Genomic DNA, 21,992 nt, shown 5'->3' on the forward strand with positions numbered 1-21,992 from the left:
CTCGGTTTATTGTGAAATGCACATTCAGAACATTATCAGTGGTCTTAGGAATCTGTTAATTATTCAAGCCAAGATACATCAACATCTTTCCTAGGCGGCTGCGTTGCCAGAAGCAGTTTCAAGAGACTGGATGGAATTAAGGTGGAGGGTTCTTCAATCTAATTAGAGCACCTTTAAAACAATTGTGGATCAACTGAATCGGGTTAGAGGCAGATTGGGGAAACGTAACGCATCTGTTGTACTAAATCATAATTACATCTTAAAATGTGCAAGACCAACAGGCACGGACAATGAGCTCTGACAGAAACAGCTACATGGAGAATGCTGTCTGTGTCATATTCACATGCCAGCAGCCAAAAAGTGACAGCAATTTAAACATCTTGATCTTTTGTCTTCCTGATCAAGTTGTACCCCCGGATCTACACACTGCTCAAGAAGCTGAGGAAGAAGCGCGGAGCCATGAAACTGGAGTTTTTATGTTTCATGGTTTCATTCACCTCTGGTTTTACGTTTACGTCCCATGCCGCGTAGACATGGACCAAATTGTTTACTCTATGTCAGTATTTTAAACATGTGACACCTGTGCTCAGTATGTGTCTATGTTAAGACCTGCCTTGATCTGTACACCTCCAGTCCTGAAACTGGAAACTGCCTTGATCTGTACACCTCCAGTCCTGAGGACTGAAACAGGCCAAGTTGCTCCTCTGTGGAGCATGCAGATCCACTTTATCCCATTCTCCCACTCAGTACCTGGATGGTAAAATGACCTGTCACCTGCCATCTGTTCCTGTGATTCAGTCTGCACTTCCCCTCGCTTCAAACGCATTCTCTCTAACAATAAAAGTCTAAGAAATTAGTAAATGCAAATGTAAAATGCATAAATAAAAAATGTTAAATGATTGTTTTATTGTTCGGGTTGTTGCACTAGTTAGTAGAGGACAGGAATTTGCATTCATGGCATTTAACAGGCTTGTCAGGGACAAGTGGGGTTTGAACCTGTGACTTTTGGTGTGCCACCCTTGCTCAGTACACCCCTGTGCATACATTTCTGCTAAATGTTACGTTGAGTGTCCAGATGTATTGAACATCTGCAGTTATTGATGTTTGAGGGTAAATGAACGGCCACGAGTTTCCGAGCCTGCGGTCCACTGTCGCCTCCTATCGGTTGAGGCGCGTTCAGAGCCGCCTGTTGACGGAGGCGCCATCTGGTGGACATGTGTTATAACTACGCAGCACCACGAGGTCAGAACGGGAATGAGAATTTGTAATGGCCAGGTGTGTTAGCACACACACATTGTGTGCCTCTCAAGCAACGTATTGCAATATAATATACTCTAGAGAGCAGCATATATAACACACAACCAGGATCTTACTACAGATGTGCGCAAAGTACAGATGATGAAAAAGACGCAATACCAGGTGCAATACCAGCAGTGCATGCATGGAGTGTAGACCACTGGTAAGCATTGGATATGGAAAATGGTTTTATAGATTATCTCTTTATGAGGATGATTGTGTGAGGTTCTAGTTGGTTCTGGTGTACAGACTTCTACATCATCTCCGGAAGGGGGGAAGATCAAGAAGATGATCTCCAGGGTGTGAGGGGACAGAGAAGATTTTCCCTGCCCATTTCCTGGAGGGTGAAGTGTACAAGCCCCGGTCAGAGCGCAGGGTGGCACCAATGGTTCTTTCTGCAATTCTTACACATGCTGCTCCACACCAGTGATGGAGGAGCACTTGCCAGATTTGATGACGGCAGTATAGCACTGCATTAGCAGCTCCTGTGAAATATTAGGGTGGTATGAACCAGAAGACCCGGGTTCGAAATCCCACTTACTACCATTGTGTCCCTGAGCAAGACACTTAACCCTGAGTTGCCACAGGGGGGGACTGTCCCTGTAACTACTGATTGTAAGTCGCTCTGGATAAGGGTGTCTGATAAATGCTGTAAATGTAAATGTAAATATCATGCTTCTTCAATTGCCTCAAAATGTACTTAATTTGATGGGTCTTTTTTAGAATAGAAGAGATGTTGCCATGACCTTCAAGTCAAGTGAAATGGTGGTACCCAAGTAACCGAAATGTTTCTGCAGGACATGGTGAGCAGTGTTGAGGGAAGTGATGAGGTGAGGCGAGGCACGAGGTGTAATGCAGCCCCATGTTTAATAAATTATTCACCAACCTGTTTGCCCGAGCAGGTGTCCTGAAAGCTGTCTTTAGGTGGGACAATACCAGACGTTCAAAGGATTTCAAGACCATAGACGTCAGAGCGACAGGCCGGGAGTCATTCGGTCCAGTGATGGAGGGTTTCTTGTGGACTGGGATGACGGTGGAGCGTTTGAAACAGGAGGGTTTAGTAAAGGTTGTTACTTCCTGCTCATTCCTGCTTACTACTATAATAAATCATGTTACTGTCATTAACACCTATTACTTACTTATTATTATATAAACAACCAGCAGCCAGAGCTCTCAGTGCACTTTCATCACCAAAACACTATTAAACCCAACAACCAATACACTTCCAACCTTATGCACCTCCCTAAATCCTGCACATTTTGCACATTTCTGCTCTTTTTGCACATGTTTGTCTTGTCTTGTGTGTCCTGTTTGAAATATCCAACATATCCACTTACAAGCATCCTACATGATGTGGTCCTGTTTGTCGTTGTTCAGATCATTTGATCTGCAAATGAAATGAGACTGAAAATTCCCTCTTCACGGGGTCTCCGATTCCGATCAACTCTGTTCTCCGTTGTTGTCCCTGGCTGGTGGAACAACTTGCCCTGCTCCATTTGACTACTACCACCTTTAAGAAGCAGTTGAAAACCCGCTTATTCAAAAAGTATTTCAGACAAATCTAACACTTACACACACACATGCAGACACACTGCACAAAATAATACTATATATATATATATAATATTTTTTTCTTTGTCTAGCACTTAACAATCTCCGAACCTGCTCTTTGCTGACAAGTTAGGTCTTATCAGGGCTCTTGTAAGCCTAGTTTTTGTAAACTCAAAATCTATAGAACTCGAACAAGAATTGCTGGTGTCTTCGTCCTGTAAGTCGCTTTGGATAAAAGCGTCTGCAAAATAAAGTAAAGTAATGTAAAGTGTCCTTTTCTTTTTTCTAGTTTAGTGTGTATATACATATATGTATATATTTCTTTGTTTTACGATTGCACTATGGGGGGTCTGTGTGAAACAGTATTTGTATACTGTGTACAATGCTGTACTGACAATGCTGTACTGTTGTACTAAACCTCTCTTGAATCTTGAAACAGTTCGTACCAACGTAAATATTCATCATTTCATCGTTTCTTCTGTATTTATTTATTAATGATAGTGGGGGATAGGATTGTAATTTAAATCACGTAGAGAACGCAGCATACAAAGAACAATAAGCCACGTGACACGTGACAGACGCTCTTGGCACGCCTGGCTCCGCCCAGAGGGGAAGTTTACGCCAATCGGATGCTGATGTGAGGCGTCTTGTTAGCGCTGAAGGAAACGCCCCCAAACATCAGAATCCGAGCTGATCTTGGAAGTTACAGAAGCGCCCCGAGTCCTCGGGAGAAAAGCCGCGACACTTCTCCCCTCCAGCTGAGTTCTTCCGGATAAAGCGGCTCGGCGTCTGGAGAGGTTCGGGGTTCAGGGGGGGATTCCCGCGCTGCACATGGTCCCGTGGTGCCGTGGTAGGACAGGGGGGGCGGGGAAGCGTTGCGTTAGTTTGCGGTTCTCAGGGCAACCGGGAGCGGAGAGGTGAACTCGCCCGCCCGCCGAGGTCTCGTCGTCTCCGGACAGGAATACATGTCCAGGCCGCTGTGAGGTAAAGCTGTCTCAGTTTAGCGCACGTTTATTCGTCTGTATTCGACCCAAATAATCGTTGCAGGAAATGAAATGAGGAGTGATCATGCCCGAACACGTCGTGGCTACGTTTACTTTCTTCGTTACAAACCTGAGGTCGAAAGCAGGTTCGAATCCTTAATCCTGGAGTCCTCAGTAGCACCAAAACATCGTTCTTTTTTGTAATGAACCCAGTTGCGTTATTACGCCATTATTGTGTGTATAACAGTAGTAGATTTTTCTCTCTGCAGTGTTCTTGTTGCAAGCTGATGACTTTTAGTCTAGAATCTGGTGCAACCTGTTGAGTAGTGAGACTGGTGCGCGCGCAACGTGTGTGTGTGTCCCAGCAACTGGCATTTCAGTAAAAAAATTAAGTGATTCAGGTGGTTGCCGGTTCAAGTCCCAAGGTGCCACTGAACACCGTCCCCACACACTGCTCCCTGGGCGCCTGTCATGGCTGCCCACTGCTCACCAAGGGTGATGGTTAAAAGCAGAGGACACATTTAGTTGTGTCATCGTGTGAAAGTGAAGTGATTGTCATTGTGAAACACGGTGACACAACGAAATGTGTCCTCTGCTTTTAACCATCACCCCTAGTGAGCGGTGGGCAGCCATGACAGGCGCCCGGGGAGCAGTGTAACCTTTTGGCTACGAGTCTGTTTCATTACCCGCTAGGCCACCGCGGCCCCAAGGAGCTGCAGGGATGGTGCTGTACAGGGGGCGGGCCTGGCGGTGGAACATTGTGCCCCAGAGTCACCCAGTCCTGCAGGTATCCAAAGCAAAGCAATACGTCCAGGCGTAGAGGACGGGAGGAAATGACGGTGAACTTGCACGCTGACACACTCCTTTAATAGCCTGTATGAGAACGTTGCTGAACTAAACTAAAAGTCACACTCCTTACACACTATATACATTTTATTACAGTGCAAGCCATTGTTTGATTTGTTTGGCTTCTTCACTTTATGCATTTATTTGTGTGTGCGTGTGTGTTTACATCTCTTGTCTCTTCCTTACTTAATCCGTCTTTAAGAAGATTACACGACAGGGGCCTTCTAAACCTGTTCTGTCGGCCTTTCCATCAAATTACCACTGAGGTCTTCCTTACACACACACACACACTCACACACACACAGACACAGACTTGTTGCCTACGTCTGAGTCCGGCGTGCACTTACTGTATCTGACAGCTCTGGGAGTGAGTTTAATTAGCCCGGATTGACGGCGCCGTCATGGCTGCTCGGCATTCAGCAGATTAGTGGTGAAAACACGCGACTGCAGGGTGTGCAGAGACGGCGCCGCTGCCAGCATCCCTCAGGACTGCGTGAACGCGTCCTCCGGATTCACCGTGCCATAAGCAGCCAAGAATTCACCCTTTGATATCTTGGAGAAGTTCATTTCTGTTTTTTTCAAAAGCAGTAAATAATAATTGGAGCCGTATGCGTCTGCTGCGTATTAGCGTATGAAAGAAATTGTGGCACTCGTTCTCTCCACTGGCCAACACAGGAGCGTTTGTGCCGGGGGGGGGGGTCGGTGCATCTGCGCTCTGGATTAGACTCACTGCTTTCGGATAATCTGCTTTGGAGTGAAACGAGGGCTTGCCGGTAAGCAAAAAGAACAAGGGCACTTAATTGTCACATCACACACAGGCCTGTCTGATCACAATCAAATGATGGTTAGGATTCACAGTTAGGATCCATTTTTTCCAGTCCAAACACTGCTTCACAGCACTACCAGCATTTTCGAAATGCCCTGAACTAGGGCTGCACGATTTGGGGGAAAAGACATATTGTAATTATTGAGATCAATATTGCGATATGATAAAGGACAATTGCTTGTATATCAATGAAAAGTCGCATACAAATTACTAATAGTAAAATGTTTAAAATACAATATTCTACTAAATCAAATAATCACAAAAAAGTCTTTACATTACTGTTGAACGACAAACCCTGGTAAGGCTAAACAACTGTTTTGATTATATTTGGCCATTATAAAATCCCGTATTATAGTTCTTACGTTTAACCAAAACGTTGTTTGGAGGCTGACTTGAACACAGGGATGCATAGCGTTGCTACCTTAGCTAAGGTTAAGATTTGTAAATTGAGGTGAATTTCTTTAGGAAACCTTAAAAGTTCGAGAAATCTGAGACCTTAAAAGTTGAGAAAAATGCAGCTTTTTGCGTTCATGTAATTGCACAGACTGACATCGCGATTACGATTGCGATTAGATTAATCGTGCAGCACTAGCCTGAACCATTTATCTAGTCTTCATCATTTTGCGGTTGTCACTCAGATCCATAGGCTTACTTGTTTTTCCATACCTTTCGCAACGTAATTTGGATTGAATTGCAGGTCGCCATGTCTTTTCACTCAGTATAAAACAGACCTCTAGCTTACTGTGGTCCACCTACAGTTCACAGTGCAGCAGCCACTTGATGCTGTAAAAATGCAAACTTTGATTAATTAGCGCTTGCAAAATTTGTTCGCTTAAATGAAAAATCTTTTTGATTGCATTCTCTAGATCCATGCAAAGGCCACAGTGCATGAGAAATTCACTGACACACACTCGCTATGTACAAGCCCCAGTGTTAAGCTGTGTCAGCAGCGTGGCCGGACCGGCGTGATGTAGTGAGACAGTTAAGGGTCACGGCTTCAGTCAGAAGGGTGATGTAACACATAGCTGTAGCTTTCTGTTCCATCATCTCTCGCTAATTGTAAGCCTAGTTAAGCATGTTTTATTTCACGGCTACATTAGTTTGCGGGCGTAAGATGGCTGTTAGAGTGCAGGTATCTTCCTGGTTCCTGCACTGTTGTCATGTTCCCTCAGCCTCATTCAGCTTCTTGTAATGTTTCTTCTTGTAGCTGGCTGTGTAACTGTGCCTAGCTGACAGAAAAGAGTTTGCTGAGTCATGTGTTTTTATGCCTCTTTGCAGGTTTTCTGTTGAGTTGGAGTAGAGAATCCATGGCTGTGATCCTTGGATCCAGAAGGTATGTTGAACTGTGGTGAACAAGATGTGAAAAAAGGAGAATGGAGGGAAGCACCAAAGCAGGGGTCATGTTGTGGACCCCAGCTCCCATGGACTCATCTCACACAAGTTCCGTAGGGTCAGATTCTGACTGGGATGATGGTAGGGAAGAAGAACAAGAGGAGGAAATCTTCCAGAGTCAGATGGATGAGAATGGGATCATTGGCCTTGAGGATGACCAGAACACAGATCTGGACCACGGAATGGATGGGTATGGTCATGTCCTGGAGAAGCAAAATGGAAGGGACCTGTCCTGGGACACTGGTACCCCAGAACCTGAGCCTGGGCCCCCCATGGCTCTGGAGGATTTGAGCTGTGATCTGAGTGAGCTGCTAGATTCAGACCCCATTGGAGAGGATGCAAACACGCCCTCACAGAGTAAGTCAAGAGTACTCCTGTTACAATCCTTATTTTATTGGTACATGTTTTTTAGTTGATCTAGTATCAATGCCATTTATTATTTGACCTGGAAAGTGCTTATTAATTAATAGCTGAAATTAAGTTAGCAGTGTGTGTGTGGAGTTTGCCTGCTCTCCCCATGTTGGTGCAGGTTTCCTCCAGGTTCTCTGGTTTTCCTAATGCCGTCCAAAGGCATGCACACTAGGTGAATTGGCAACTCTGCCTTGTCCATAGATGTGAGTGAAAAGTGTGTATGTGTGTGTGTGTGTGTGTGTGTGTGTGTGCACCCTGTAGTGGCCGGGCAACCTAGGTAAGTCCCTGCCCTGCGCCCAGTGTCCCGGGATGGGCTGTGAGCCTTCGTAGGGGTGATGGAAAGTGAGTGGGTAAACTGTTCTGTTGTTCCTGGCCAGATGTTAAAATGGCAAGCTATAATTAGATTTCAGTGGTTGTCTCCCTCTGGCTTCTCCATATTGGGGTCAGCAAAAAGATTCGGCAAATGTAATACACTCGATGCCCATCCTGACGCAACACTACCCATTTTCCCAGGCTTGAGAACAGAACCTCGAAACACACGGTCACATGCGTCCCCAGTGGCTGGGTTGGCTGGCATCTAGTGTTGTAATGTTCACATATTTGTTTGATTATTGATGTTACTGGTAACAGTTATTTATCTGAAATGTAAGTCTGTATTTCAGGTAAATAAAATTATTATGATGATATGACCTGCGTGTCTGTCTGTGTATGTGTGTATTCTTAACCTTTTACTAAACATTTCCATTCATATTTTTTTCGCTCTTTGTGCCATAGATGAGGAGCATTCTGTTGAGGGTGCTGCCATTGCTACACTTCAGGGTTGGAGCGATGAAGAGGAGGGTGTGGAGGAAGCACAGGGTAGCTGGATAATTCACACCCAAGCCCAGAGAGATTCAGAGCTGGATGCGACAGATGAGGATGAAGGAGACAGAGAGGAGGAGATAATGCACACATCTTTAGGACCTACTGACTCTAGATTTCCACACCTTGTCCAGTGCCATGTTAGAGAAGTAGAGGCTCAAGGGAACTACTCAGAAACCAAAGGTCATCAACGGAAGATCGGTGACACCAAACATAGTTTGACTCAACTTTTTTCATCATGTTCCTTTCCTCTTCCTTCTTCAGACCTCAGTGACTCCATCTCTTCTTCTGAGGATTTACCAAACAAACATCAAACTCAGGGTGATATTCTAAGTGAACGGCAGCATCAGGGAATGCACAGTACCCATCCCTGCACACTTGCTTCTCAAGAAATCCAAGAATGCTCTGCTTTGGCCTACCATACCACCAATCATAGGCCCTCGTCTTATTTTGTTGGCCCTGGTAGACAAAGCAAACAAGGAAGCCATCGTCTTCAAAAGCAGCTGTCAAAAGCTCCTAATTTACCTGGAAGCTCTTTTGTGGACGCCAGTGATGTTCGGTAAGCCTGCTGTTTGTACTATTAGGTCTAGGATTTCGTTTTTTCTTCAATTCAATATATATATATATATTTATTTATTTATTCGCATTGGCATTCCTTTTAAGTGATTGTAATGGATAGCGTCTTTATCTGCTCTCAGAAAGGGGAAGCTATCTCATGCCAAACCAGACTTCTCCATGGTGAGACCTCGAGTTCGCTTCCCAAAAGAGGACTACAGGCCTCCAAAGAGTAGGTGCCCTGCCTGGACAAAGGGCACAGATCCTGAACATCCACTGGTCTTCAAATCTCCAGCTGAAATAGTTCGAGATGTGCTTCTGAGCAGTGCCGAAGACATGGACACGCCCAGCAAGATCAGGTCCCTGGGACAAGTCAACACCACCCTGCCCCAGGAATTCCGCACACCACAGCAGGCCACTGTTCTGGTGCAGCAGCTACAGGTACTGACTGCTACATCAGCTTGATTAAGTGTCATTCATTTCTATAAACTTTTATTTCTAATAAAAATGTTATCCATATAGCTGGCAGTTGCACAGAGCAAATATGATGGCTGTTGATACATTTCAAAATAGTCTCTCAGGAGGCACAGTGACGAGGCACTGTGCAGACTGTGTTGCAGAAATTTTAATAAAATAATCTGTTCTGTTCTATTTACAATACAATACAGTTAGTCAAGTACAGTCTGTGTGTAGGTTGTGTGCCAATGATGACGGTCTGTTCTTTTGTTTTTCTTTTCCCTGTAATAGGAGGATTACAACAAATTGCTGACAAAATATGCAGAGGCTGAGAACACCATAGACAGGCTCCGTCTAGAGGCCAAGGTTGTGATATTTTTCTTATTATTATTTGGGCTCACATGTGTTTTTGTCTTTGTGTGCAAGAGAAAGAAATGCTCATGGCTGCAGACAGGGACAGGGCCAATGAAAAATACTGGCATCGTCTCTTTAGTTTGTCAACTCAGTCAAATTCTTCTATGAGTGAGGTTGGTCAGATTAGTTTTGAAGCTCTCTTTTTGTGTATATGTGTACAAATGAAGAGCACTCACTCTCTTTTCAGTGGCATGCCCAGTGGTCACTAGGCATGATTCTGAAAATTAGAGGCCCTAAAAATAGATGTATGGGAAACGAGGAGGCCCATCAAACATAACAGTTTGAACTCTCTTTTGAATAATCATGTAATTTATCTGCAACATATTGAATCAATGATATGCACACAGTAATGGTTTTTCCAAAATTAAGGATTTTCCAAAATTAAGGTCTTAAATATCGTTACTAGTAAACCTTAAATCCAGAATTTAAAGGTCTTAAAAATACTGCAGACCAAATATTTTTTTTACTGATAACCTTTAATTAATTTGGCGAATTATTAATCAGTGTTTTACACTTTTGGCCATGAGATTGGAATTAGTGGAACCAGCAATATTTTCCGGATATGTGGAGCTTAACCGGAAGCTTTTTTAGGTACACACATAAGCAGTTTCGTCAGAGCTATCGGCCCGTGGATGGAAAATGAATGGACATCTATGGAGCTAAACAGCTACATTTTGCACTTGTATGTTCCTACATTTACTTTTTTTTTTTTATTTAAATGAAACAAGCACTCAATCTGCCAGTAATCTACCGATCTCATTGTGCATGAATACTCAAAAATAAAAAGATTAGATGATCTTTTATTACGCCCCCTAGTGGCTTGCTGCAGTACAGGTAATATAAGCATTAACAGACTAAAAAAATTACAGAAATGTGGAAGGAAAATTAATATATGAAATAATAATATATTACTTCCTTAAACCTGTTGATACCCTGGTCAATATGACTGGTCAATGTGGACAAAAAAATATATCCTTTATTCTGTAGTTTCTGTCATGGGTGTTAAAGCACAGGAGTTGAATACTCAAATTCAAATTCAAATTTTATTTGTCACATACACACTCATACACGGTATGATGTGCAGTGAAATGCTTTCTGCAACTGCTACAGACCACAGTATTGCAAATGTTGCAAGTAAACAGTGAACCAATATGCAAATATTGCAGACATAACCAAATATTACACTTTTACGTCTTTAACATAAAATATGTGTAACTGGTAGGGTGAAGGTGTGCAAATGAGTTACAGTTTTTTGACAATGTTTAAGAAAGAAGAAAGAGCCATAAAAGAAAGAGCAGTAAGGGCAAAGTGATTATGTGCAAAGTGGTTTTGTGCAAAGTGGTTTTGTGCAAAAGAGTCCGGAGTGATTGGAGGTGAAAGTGCTGGAGTTCTATGTACTCTTGATGTTGAGAGCTTGGACAGCCTGCGGGAAGAAGCTCCTCCTCATTCTCTCTGTGTTGGACTTCAGGGAGCGAAAGCGCTTCCCTGATCGCAGCAGAGAGAAGAGTCCATTGTTGGGGTGGGTGAGGTCCTTCACTATCTTCCTGGCCCTGGACCAGCACCGTTTGCTGTAGATAGATTGAAGGTCAGGGAGCTTGGTACGGATGATTCGTTCGGCTGATCGAACCACCCTCTGTAGGGCTCGCCTGTCCTTCATGGTGCTGTTCCCGAACCAGGTTGAGATATTTCCCGTCAGGATGCTCTCTATGGTGCAGGAGTAGAAGTTCCTGAGCACCTTGGAGGGCAGTCTGAAGTCTAAAACTTTGGTGAGCAATGTGGGTGCAGTACCGTTGCTCCTCGGTACTTCAGCGGTGACCTGGCGGGCCCGGGATTCGAACCCGTAACCTCTCGATTCCTTTTCCGCTACTTTAAAGCGTTCGCTTCCTTATCCGCTAGGCCACCACTGCCCACAGAAAAGCACAACAGTGCCCTTTTCGTAAGGGGCTCGTCCGTAGCTACTGTAGCTATGTGTAAAATCATTGAAAATAATTGCTGGAAAATAACTGCTTTTGCACTGCAGCAAGAAAAATATGATAACATCTCTCCCATAAAGGTCAGTGAGTTCTGTATTTGATAGAGATTCATAGAACTTAATTTTCTCTTACTCATTAAACAAAAACCTAGAATCTTAATCTCCAGTTTCACAAGTCATGTATGTCTGTGAACTTACCCAACACACATTGGTTTTTCAATTGCTGAAAGTACCAATAAATTGTGAAAGTGCTAACTAATACATTTTCCATCGTGCAGCAAGTAGGTGTGCCAATGTGATGCAAATACTTCTGTGGTAGACCGGTATAATCAAAATCTCTCCCACATAACATTTACCTTAATTGGATGGTAATCAGAAGGTTGCCTGTTCGAGTCCCCGAACTGCCAAGGTGCCACTGAGGAAAGCACCGTCCCCACACACTGTTCCCCGGGCGCCTGTCATGGCTGCCCACTGCTCGCTAAGGGTGATGGCTAAAAGCAGAGACCACATTTTGTTGTGTCATTGTGTTCTGTGCTGTGTTTCACAATGACAATCACTTCACTTTCACTTTTCACCATCACTTATATCAAATATATTCAAATTCAACTATAACGCCTCTGTCTATTTCAAATATTAAAGGTCCCCTGTTTTTAGTGGTCCCCTAATACTGTATCTGAAATCTCTTTCCAAAATGCAGCCTTGGTGCAGAATTACAGTCACTTTTAGCCAGTCACATGATGAGATTTCCCCAGTACTCACTGTTTCGGTGTCTGTAGCTTTAAATGATAATGAGGGTGAGAAAGGAGGAGGAGAGCGGCCTATAGAAGTGAGGGGGCATTCGTGAAAATGACACCATTCACCAATCACAATGTTTGGTGTAGACAGGAAGTAGTGCCTGTGATTTTCAAAAAAAAAGGGAAGTGGAATGGAAGTGTTTCATTAATAATTTTGTTATTAGTTTTGTTTTTGTTATTAATTGCTCAGATTTGTGGAAGGAACTATTTGACACATGACACAGACAATTACATAAAACTATTTAGGCTATTTGGAGAGAGAAATGGTTATAATGTGAGAATAACGAAATATCACGAGACTAGGTGAACAGGTGTTGTCAGCGAACAGGCTGTAAAACTTTAGGCTACAGACACTGAAAAACTGATGCCAATTATCTGGGCAACATTCTTTAACAGTAGTCAAGTTGTCATTGTTTGTGTCGTAATGTGAATTTTACCTAGATACAGTACTGATATTTTCTGATTGGCTATTGTGTAGGCCCTTTCTTTTTTTGATTGGCTGTTAAGTGACCGGCACCAGGACCTAGAGGAGTGGCGTTACTGTACCGCGGTCTGAGAAATATTGGGCATTGCAGCATATTATCCTACAAACAAAATAGTGGCAATGCCACTTTTCTTCCCGATTCTGTTATGTGCCTGTTTGTGTTAGAACTGTATCTTTTCAGGCATTGTGTTGAGAAGTGGAAAGGCCCTCAGGAATCAGCTGAAGATCTCTTTAGCCTCAAATGGTCAAGCTTCAGTCTGAACACTAATTAAAGCCACTTTAATTTAAAGCCCACTCTTCTTCCCCCATCCAACCCTCTAGTACACCATCTGTTCCTTGGTTTATAGATTTTATGTGGAGGTGGTGATATGTGTAAATCAAGCTGATGCAGTGTATTTCCATTTTATTAACTTCTGATGACAGACTCATTAGGAATTGTTGAATGGCAGAATTTTAAATGCAGTACAGCATCTGATCTAGACATTTTTAATGATGCAGGTCAGTCAAGCAACAATGGGAAGTATTTAGATGATAACATTAATGGACACAGCCGTAGGGGTCAGTGCTTCCATAATTTACTCTCTGGAGTGAGTCTCCTAATAGTGTATGTGTGTGTCTGATACGTTTTGGTTTTCTTTTTAGGTGACCATGTACTCAGACCCACCGAATTCTAGTCACTCGATCCTTTCAGGTGTATTTCAAGATGGTTCAAAAGTCATGACCCTGACTTTTCCCCAGGCTCATAGAGCAGAACTGAGTCATGGTCTGAACTTTCAGGCGATCCAGGAGAACCTGTCCAGCGGTATGTAGGATTTAGGATTTTTTTTTAGCTTTTCACTAAACCAATTTGACTTAAAGCAGTGAGATATGAAACAAAGGAGCCTAAACTCTGGAGAGCAACCCAGTTCTGCTGCATTTGCTGCTATTGTCAGTAGTATGAGTAAAGCCATAGTAGTGAAATATTTACATGTTGAGAGATTTATTGACCATTTGTTCGGATCCACAACGAATTAATATTAAAACTCGCCTACAAGACTGAGGGACAAATAAAGCCCCAAAAACAAAGACAGACAATTACAGAAATCTCCAGCATGGGGCAGTAGAATTTTGACTGGTGATTTCTTGCTCTATTAACTAAAATGTTTTATTCCGGCAGGTGGGGTGTCCCCTACATGCCACTCCTCACAGTCGCTAATGGAAGCCCTGGCTGAAAGGCTTCTGCAGAAGGTATATAGTGGCCTTTTGCAAAATAGATAATAATTAATACTGAGCTAAAACTGGCCTAAATCACAACTTGTTTTTTGTCCAGGTCACAGTGCTTGAAGACCTTCTAAGGAAAGGCAAGCTCAGCCCCCATGAGCAGGTTAAGGTGAAGAAAAAATGTCAATTGAGGAGAAAATAAAAATTGTCGCAGTGGTGATGATGATGGTGCTGATGCCGACTGGTTCATTTCCCTTTTCTTTAGAGTCTGGCTCACCTGACTCAGGGGCTGGGAAATTTGGAGAGGTCATACCTGAGTGCTATAGACGACCACAGATGCCTGCAGGAGCAGCTGGGTGGCCAGATGGAGCCATTTGATCCCGACAGGTAGTTGGGCAAGGGGCAGATTTTAACTTTGTACTGTTCCCTTCATATTGCATTTACAGCAACATCATGCAGGATGTGTGTGTGTGTGTGTGTGTGTGTGTGTGTGTGTCTGGGAAACGCAGGGATCTTGAAGGGCAGATTTTCCACTTAGGAATGCAACTGGACGAGCTGAAAGAATTGGTGGACCAAAAACAACAGAGAGGGCCCACTTCAGGGTCAGCACCCACCTCGCCTCATAACTCCACCCCTTTCTGTCTCAGCCCAAGGGAAGGTGACCTCCTGCCGCACCCCAAGGTATACCTCTCATTTATTCCACTCATGATACATTATCATTCACTCCTGCGCTCATATATTTCCCTGATTAGATTCTAATGACGAGACGCTAATGTTGTTACTTTAGTTGTTATTTTACATTCTTAAATATTCCAAAAACTTGCTCTCATGCTTTTTCTTGCAGAGCCCAGTGTGCCCTGTTGGTTTGGGGGGTCTGATATCTGTGGAATTGGAGGTGAGCTCGGTCAGTGGAGAGAGTGAGAGCGAGATGGAGGAAGAGGTGCTACCGTCTCCCGTCCTCAGCGCACATCGTCACAAGCACCGGCAACTGAAGGGAGACTTCAGCAGCCCCCCGGGCCGGTGAGTCTGGTTCCCCAACAGATCATTACTGCAGATTTACTTGTTTTGGGGGGTACTGTGGCACAGTGAATGAGCTCTTTGTTACTTATTTTGATTGATTGTTTTGGATTCATTTTGGAAATGTATATAATTACAGAATTCTAGGAGAGACCATGTTTTTGTGTTGCCAATTAATTAAAATTAATCACTTTATGCGCATGGTTTCCCATAATCAGTCTAAGGGAGCTTCCTACAGTTCCGGATATGAATGTGAGCAATGGGATGGTCAGTTCCTTGGAGCCAGACTTCGCTTCTCCTACAGAATATGATGGGATAGCGGAGACACAGAACTGGGTGGTTGAAGAGTCGAATGTACAGGGAAGTCCATCTCAGTCGTGAGTTCCTGCACTTTCTGACCCTCCAATCTGCACATAGGTCGTAATTAAAACTGTAATTAGATTAATTATGGGTGGAAATTCTTCTCTTATTCTTTATTTTTTCTCTTTTTGTTTCCAGCACACCTTTAAGTAAGAAAAATTCATCGGATATCTTTGCTACAAAAAGAATCGTGTCTGCAGACACCCAGTCAGATCTCCCCAAATCCTCCAATTTAAGAGGAACACAGATGCTCTCCAGTAGCAGTCTGTGCAGCTATGGAGAAAGTCAAACCTGCCACCATTCTGCTCCTAAAGCCCATTCTGCAGATGTGACAGCACCCTCTCAGGTAAGTGATGGTAAAAGTCTGTGCACTTACTGGATGAAATATATTATGTGACTGAGAAGATCAGTCAGAACAGGAACTCTTGTTCCTGGAGTCCCTACAGACAAAGTTTTTTTTTCCAACCAGTTGTTCCATTAGGCTTTGAAAGTGAAGTGAAGTGATTGTCACACGTGATACACAGCACCTGACACAAACTGGTGTACAACAGCTCGTGCCTAATTTTACTGTTGTGTATCTATGTGATTACAGGATGGGGTTTTATCACCAGAGACTGACAGTGGATTTCTGGGCTCCGATATGAGTCGCTTTGTTCCTACAGTTCACCAGCAGGGGGCACTTATGAGGTAAATAGGCCCTAATGCTCATGGTCACTTTTCACTGTTCTTGTAAACTAGATCATTAAAATATATATAAATATTTTTTTCAATATTTTTGGTAATTTTCTTTTTGCTTTCTCATTAGGAATTCAGTTTTAGTTGAGACATTGAAGCCAGAAGCATTTTCAGAGTCAGGGCCACCTCTGTCCAGCTATTCTCCACAGAGATGCTTCTCCCTGGGAGCTCAGGGTCCAGACCCCAACGGTAGGACTGCTGGATCAGCCAAGAAAAGAGGTGGAAGAAGAGAAGTGGGAGGAAGGGGGAGAGTTCACTCCTCCTGTACCTCTCCTCAGCAATCAACCGATGGAACGCTGCAAGGCTTTGGGAGCAGCAGGATCGGTGTGCCGGCACATGAGAGTGAGGACGGTATGTCTCTCTCCCTCTATACATATATATATAGAGATACACACACACACACACACACACACACACACACACTAAAAACTAATCAAATGTGCATACACTAATCAGCATACACTAATCATTATTCTGCCTCGGCGTGTCAATGTAAAATCCACACGAACAAGTGTGACACACGCCTTGTTCCCATTATAGGGGCTTTTAGTGTTGAACATGGGTCAGCATGGGCACCCTGACCGATCTGCAGTTACACAGCCCCATACAGAAATGTACTGTGGGATGTACTGTGTGTCTTGACACCTTTCTAACAGAACCAGCATTAATATTTTCAGCTTTTTGAGCTTCATTAGCACGTCTTTTGGACCTACTTTTGGTAGGTCCTCCTGAACACTGCATCCCACAAAAGCTACACTTTTGGAGATGCTGTGTCTGACCATTACAATTTGGGCCTTGTTAAAGTTGCTAAAACCCTTTTCAAGGAAAACTATTCAAGATCATTGGTGCTATTCACCTCACCTGTCAGCTGATTAGTGTATCCATACCAGTATCTAAAATACTCAGACAGGGAATGTAAAGTGGCACAAAGTTAGGCATATTTTACCTGTGTTTCGTACATGGCTCTTGTGTGACACTCTGAAACAGTGCATATTGCATTCCTCCTCCCCATCTGTCTTTCCTTCAGTCCACTCCCTGGCAGGACACAACAAAAGTAAGCAGGGTGACCACTACACCCAGTCAAACAATCAAAGAATCCAAAATGTGAAAAAATCATCCCCTGCTGCATCCTATCTCCATGGTGACGCTCTCAAAGCCCTGAGTTCTGGCATTCTGACCAATCACAGGTGAGCTGTGCTAATTCCTCCTACAGCAGAAGGGGAAAATGAATAAATCTGTACATACATACATAGTGGCATTCAAATCTCCAGTGAGCCATGAAAGGCGTTTCTATGGGGATGGTGGGTGGGATAATTGGAGCGTTTTTTTTTTGTTTTTTTTTAAATGAGCCTTCATGTCTTTGGATATGAGAGTAAGAGGCAGTTTAAGGTGGACCAGTTTAAGTTATTATAAATAGTGGGGAAATCTAAATGTGTTTGTTGTAATTGTCTTATTTAATTTTCAGATATGAGATCTCTGTAGGCTTGTGGAAGGCTAGTGTGGAGGTATATCTGCATGAACAGTTTGTGTGTGTGTGTGTGTGTGTGTGTGTGTGTGTGTGTGTGTGTGTGTGTGTGTGTGTGTGCGCGCGAGCATGCACACTTAGTCCAGCATGAACTGTGATGCTAAATGCTAACACTTAACAGAATTCTAGGAGGTTTAGTTTGTATGACATCTGTTTGATGTGTGTGTGTCTGTTTGCATATATAGCGATGCCCTTTCTTCTCTGGAGGTGGAGATGAACAGACTGAAAGTGTGTCTGGAAGGGAGTCTTCGGCAGCCTTTTACCTCCACTCCTGCTGAACCCACCCCATCAGACTCGGCCCTTCCAAACACATCCCACACACTCTACTGGTACTTTACTTTTACTACAAATGTAACATGACTACACTGGAGTTACACAGCCGTACTAATGATGCTCCTGGTGGTGTTCTACGCTATACTAAATATCCTATGCAGAGTACTATGGCAACACTTGTGGTGGTAGTAGCTTAGTCGGTAACACACTTGCCTATGAACCAGACAACCACAATGTCACAGGCCCAAACCCCGCTTACTACCATTGTGTCTCTGAGCAAGACATTTGTCCCTGAGTGTCTCCAAGGGGACTGTCCCTATAACCATTGATGGTCACTCTGGATAAGGTTGTCACAAAAATGCAAAAGACTGACCGATAGGATAGGAGCACTTAAGTGCATAGTTTTTATCACGTCCAGATCCCAAGTGCCTTAAAAAGTGTATTCAACCAAAAACCACACAAAACAGGACAGAAAGAAAGAAAACACCCCCCTTACCTCCCTTCGGAGGGCTAGAAATATTCCCGCTAAGCTGTCTGGGTAGCCTTAACCCCACGAGTAGTATGTTCGGGACAGCAATCCTCTATTTCACAAATTGTAAGGTCACAACTGAGGGCTTTGTGGTTTGGTTAAAAGAAAATGGATCATATAGTGTACATTCTGATGATGATGGTGAATAGTTGTTGAAAACGTATAATAGCCACATCACATCACATTTTAGGCGAAGGGGAGCAGAGAATACAGATCCTGAGAGAAGGAGAGGAGAATGGGAGGAGCGCTCACCCCAACCAGCTCCTTGGAGGAGAAGTTCCTCCACACCGCAGCTCAGTCCAGACATCGGTAAGTATGCCCCTCAGGCTCAACTATTTATGCAAAACGATTTTCATCCAGCTTTAATACAGCCGTACCCTTAATGATTGCATTACCAAGTTTGAAATGACTCTTGCTATACTTTCAGCTACCGATTCTGAGTGCGCCCAGGTAAAGTCCAGGCAAAGGACTCCAAGGTTCCCTGCAGCACACAGAGAAAGCGGTCAGGAAGCAGCTGATGGTCAACAAAGCAGAAGATGCCGTCCAAGTGAGTCTTTTTTTAAGCTGATGGTTACTCATTGACAACGTCATAAAATAAAAGGTCCATTTACATGCCATTTAGGCCACACTTTACAATGCTAACACGTCACTATTGTTACGTTACAATACACCAACAAAATCTAATAAAACGGTTAAAATTCACACTGGTTTAGTCCTTTTCACCCCAGGACACAATCCTTCAATACTGTCTGCCATCACTGGGAAAATGTCTTTCAGATATAGGACATAGGCTCACGGTATCAGACCTGGGTGGAGGGGCCAGTGAAGATGATGTTAGCTGCTGGAGGGAGGACTCGGGGTTCCCACGCTCTGCCTCAAATGGTAGCCCTTCACGTATGTTCTTTGCCTCTTTCCTATCGTCTCTGTCTGCATGTCTCTTTTCTTTTTTATATCTCTGACTTTTTTCATATGCTGATGTTTTTTTTTGTCACAGGGCCAGAGAGGGGCTTTGTCACCTGTCCCTCCCACCCTGCCACCCATCGCTGTCCTCTGTGCGGAGGGTCTGGTCCCTACAGAGCTGCTGATGCAGGTCAGACTTTAGGCAGTTATTAATTCTAATGAGGAATGTGTTAAAATAAACTTATAAAATTGAAATAAAGGAGGCAGTAACGTAGTGGGTAACACACTCGCCTATGAACCAGAAGACCCAGGTTCAAATCCCACTTACTTCCATTGTGTCCCTGAGCAAGACATTTAACCCTAAGTTGCTCCAGGGGGGGACTGTCCCTGTAACTACTGATTGTAAGTCACTCTGGATAAGGGCGTCTGATAAATGCTGTGAATATAAAAGAATTGGCTGTGATTATTTCTCTTTGCTTTGCTATTAATCACCGACTATGTGAACAACAGATTTTCACACCAAAAGAGACTCCGGCACCGCAGCAAGAAAAAGTCGTCTGGTGCACGCACCTCGCAGGCAGGCTGCGGGCATGTTTATGCCGACTCCACCCGCTCCTGTACTGGGCAGCGTTCCCCTGTTCCAGTGCGTTCCAGTCTATCCGTCTGCGCTGTGAGTGATTGATTACTAGTTTGATGATGATTACGAAATGTCTGAAGACCACAATCAGTAAAGAAATCTTTATACTCTTTATATGGCTGGACTATTCAGAAGCAGTTAGTGTCACTTAACATAATTTCTTTTCCCTCCAGCAGCTGCTACCCCACCCCAGTGAAGGCCACGCCCATCGTATATACTGCTCCTATCTCCTATTCTACCCTGGGAGTGAGCAATGTCAAAAACATGAGGAATAAGCAAGGGCATGACCGGAAACACAAACGCTCCACTTCTGAGGGCCCGCGGTCCCTTAGCAGCTCACTTAGACGAGCCATCACCGCAGCAACCGTCATGAAGGACACGTCACACAGAATGGCCCAGTGCCTATCCAGTGGCCTCGAGCACCAGCAGAAGATGCACTCATACTAAAACTCATGCTAATGCTGGCAGTGCTGGGGTTTCTATGATTGAACACACTTCAATCTATTCCCATTATAATTTTAAAATTCGTTCTACTCACATATGACATTGATCACTAAACTAGACCAGATAATATTATTTCTAATGAACAGGAAATTCGATGGGATCTTACTAGACTGTGAGTCATGTATGGAAAGTCGAGTTCATACTATCTATTTCCTGAGCCATAGCACCACCTCAGTTTTGGTCAACATTTTTTCTCCTTGTGATAGGAATGCCGTCTTGTGGGATTGACTTCACGTCAGTGCCCTTTACTGAATGTTTCACTCAGGTTAACTCGGCAGCTATAGATAAAGGGTTTAACACACCCCTTCTGTGCTAGTGTCTGAGCGTCTTTCAGATCAGGATCTACTGAGGGGGGTGTTGTCTATTGTTTATATTTAATAGCTGCTGAGGGCATGAGAGCTAATAAATATGTGACGTGTGTTGTAATATGCATTATATAAGCAATAGAATAATTTTTCTCTGTTTTCACACCAGGTCTTGTCTGTGACAGGACTGTTATGAAATGGTAGTCATGTTCGCCTTGTTGGTGTCATGTCACTACATGAACTTAAATTAATGTAACAGTGGAGTTACTTACGTTGCATTTGTTGCGCTATTTTTTTTTTACAAATATTTCATTTTCTTTTCATGGAAACCTTTTTGTATTTTTCAACAGAATGAACAATTATTAAAATTATTAACATTTTTATGGACACACACGGCTATGCATTGTATTTCAAACTATTATTCGACGAACACCTCAACAAAATGTTATTTCCCAATTTGTAGTGTCTCATGTTTGTAGTGTTATTTGATCTATATCAGCCATGTATTCTTTGCTGCTTGATAAACATGAATTAATTTATCTGTTTAAACCAATTTAATTCTGCTTCCTTTATCCAAAATACATAAAATGTGTACATAAAATGTTTCAATTTATTAAGTAACTAATTTATTATTATATATTTTATTATATTTATTATTTACTTTATTTATATGGGTGATTTTTTTTTCAGCTGTGGTGGGATTTTTTAATGAATAATTTCCCATTCTAAGAAAGAACTTCTACCCTGAATTTAGGGGTGTTACTGTGAGTTTTGGCCACAAAACAAGACATTCTTTACCAAACAGTGGCACTGTAATCCAGGAGAGGTGTGGACACATTTAGGACGAAGACAGGTTCGTGTTTTGGCACATAATGTCAAAAAACAGAAGACCTTATCAAGGTGAGACAAACGACTCCTGTATCGACATAAACTAAAAATGCACCCATTATTACAACAGCAACATAAAACATACACACAGGGAAACTAACATTGTTTAGCCACAATGACCATCATTACATTTTTAAGAAGGAGGGGGAATCCCCCATTTGGGGGTTGTACAGGGGCATCATGTTGTTTTGCCACAGGAGGTGCTGGTGCACTTCACAAAATAGCTAAAAACATTGTCTGGAAATACTGAAGCAACATATCAGTAAGTTACAGCTGGT

The 21,992-nt window shown here is 43.2% G+C and overlaps 1 protein-coding gene across 10 annotated transcripts; it reads left to right on the top strand.

The window, feature by feature from the left end:
* Window positions 1-3,519: 3,519 nt before the first annotated feature.
* On the top strand, window positions 3,520-21,215 carry akna (AT-hook transcription factor). 10 transcript variants are annotated; one of them, XM_028974178.1, is made up of 24 exons: window positions 3,520-3,831; window positions 6,781-7,251; window positions 8,080-8,349; window positions 8,431-8,725; window positions 8,865-9,162; window positions 9,469-9,543; window positions 13,484-13,643; window positions 13,998-14,068; window positions 14,151-14,210; window positions 14,307-14,428; window positions 14,551-14,722; window positions 14,886-15,061; window positions 15,277-15,435; window positions 15,557-15,764; window positions 16,011-16,105; window positions 16,224-16,504; window positions 17,181-17,340; window positions 17,864-18,007; window positions 18,671-18,789; window positions 18,908-19,027; window positions 19,258-19,374; window positions 19,475-19,570; window positions 19,891-20,050; window positions 20,191-21,215. In XM_028974178.1, exons 2-24 carry the CDS (start codon window positions 6,876-6,878, stop codon window positions 20,462-20,464), a joined length of 4,008 nt encoding a protein of 1,335 aa, XP_028830011.1. In that variant the 5' UTR covers window positions 3,520-3,831; window positions 6,781-6,875; the 3' UTR covers window positions 20,465-21,215. The 10 variants fall into 10 exon arrangements, with proteins under 10 accessions (XP_028830011.1, XP_028830009.1, XP_028830002.1 ...); XM_028974176.1 differs by having other exon boundaries at window positions 6,781-6,835; window positions 6,944-7,251; window positions 8,080-8,725; XM_028974177.1 differs by having other exon boundaries at window positions 3,528-3,644; window positions 6,781-6,835; window positions 6,944-7,251; window positions 8,080-8,725.
* Window positions 21,216-21,992: the final 777 nt, after the last annotated feature.

This window comes from Denticeps clupeoides, chromosome 3 (genome assembly GCF_900700375.1).
Source record: "Denticeps clupeoides chromosome 3, fDenClu1.1, whole genome shotgun sequence".
NCBI classification, from domain to species: Eukaryota; Metazoa; Chordata; class Actinopteri; order Clupeiformes; family Denticipitidae; genus Denticeps; species Denticeps clupeoides.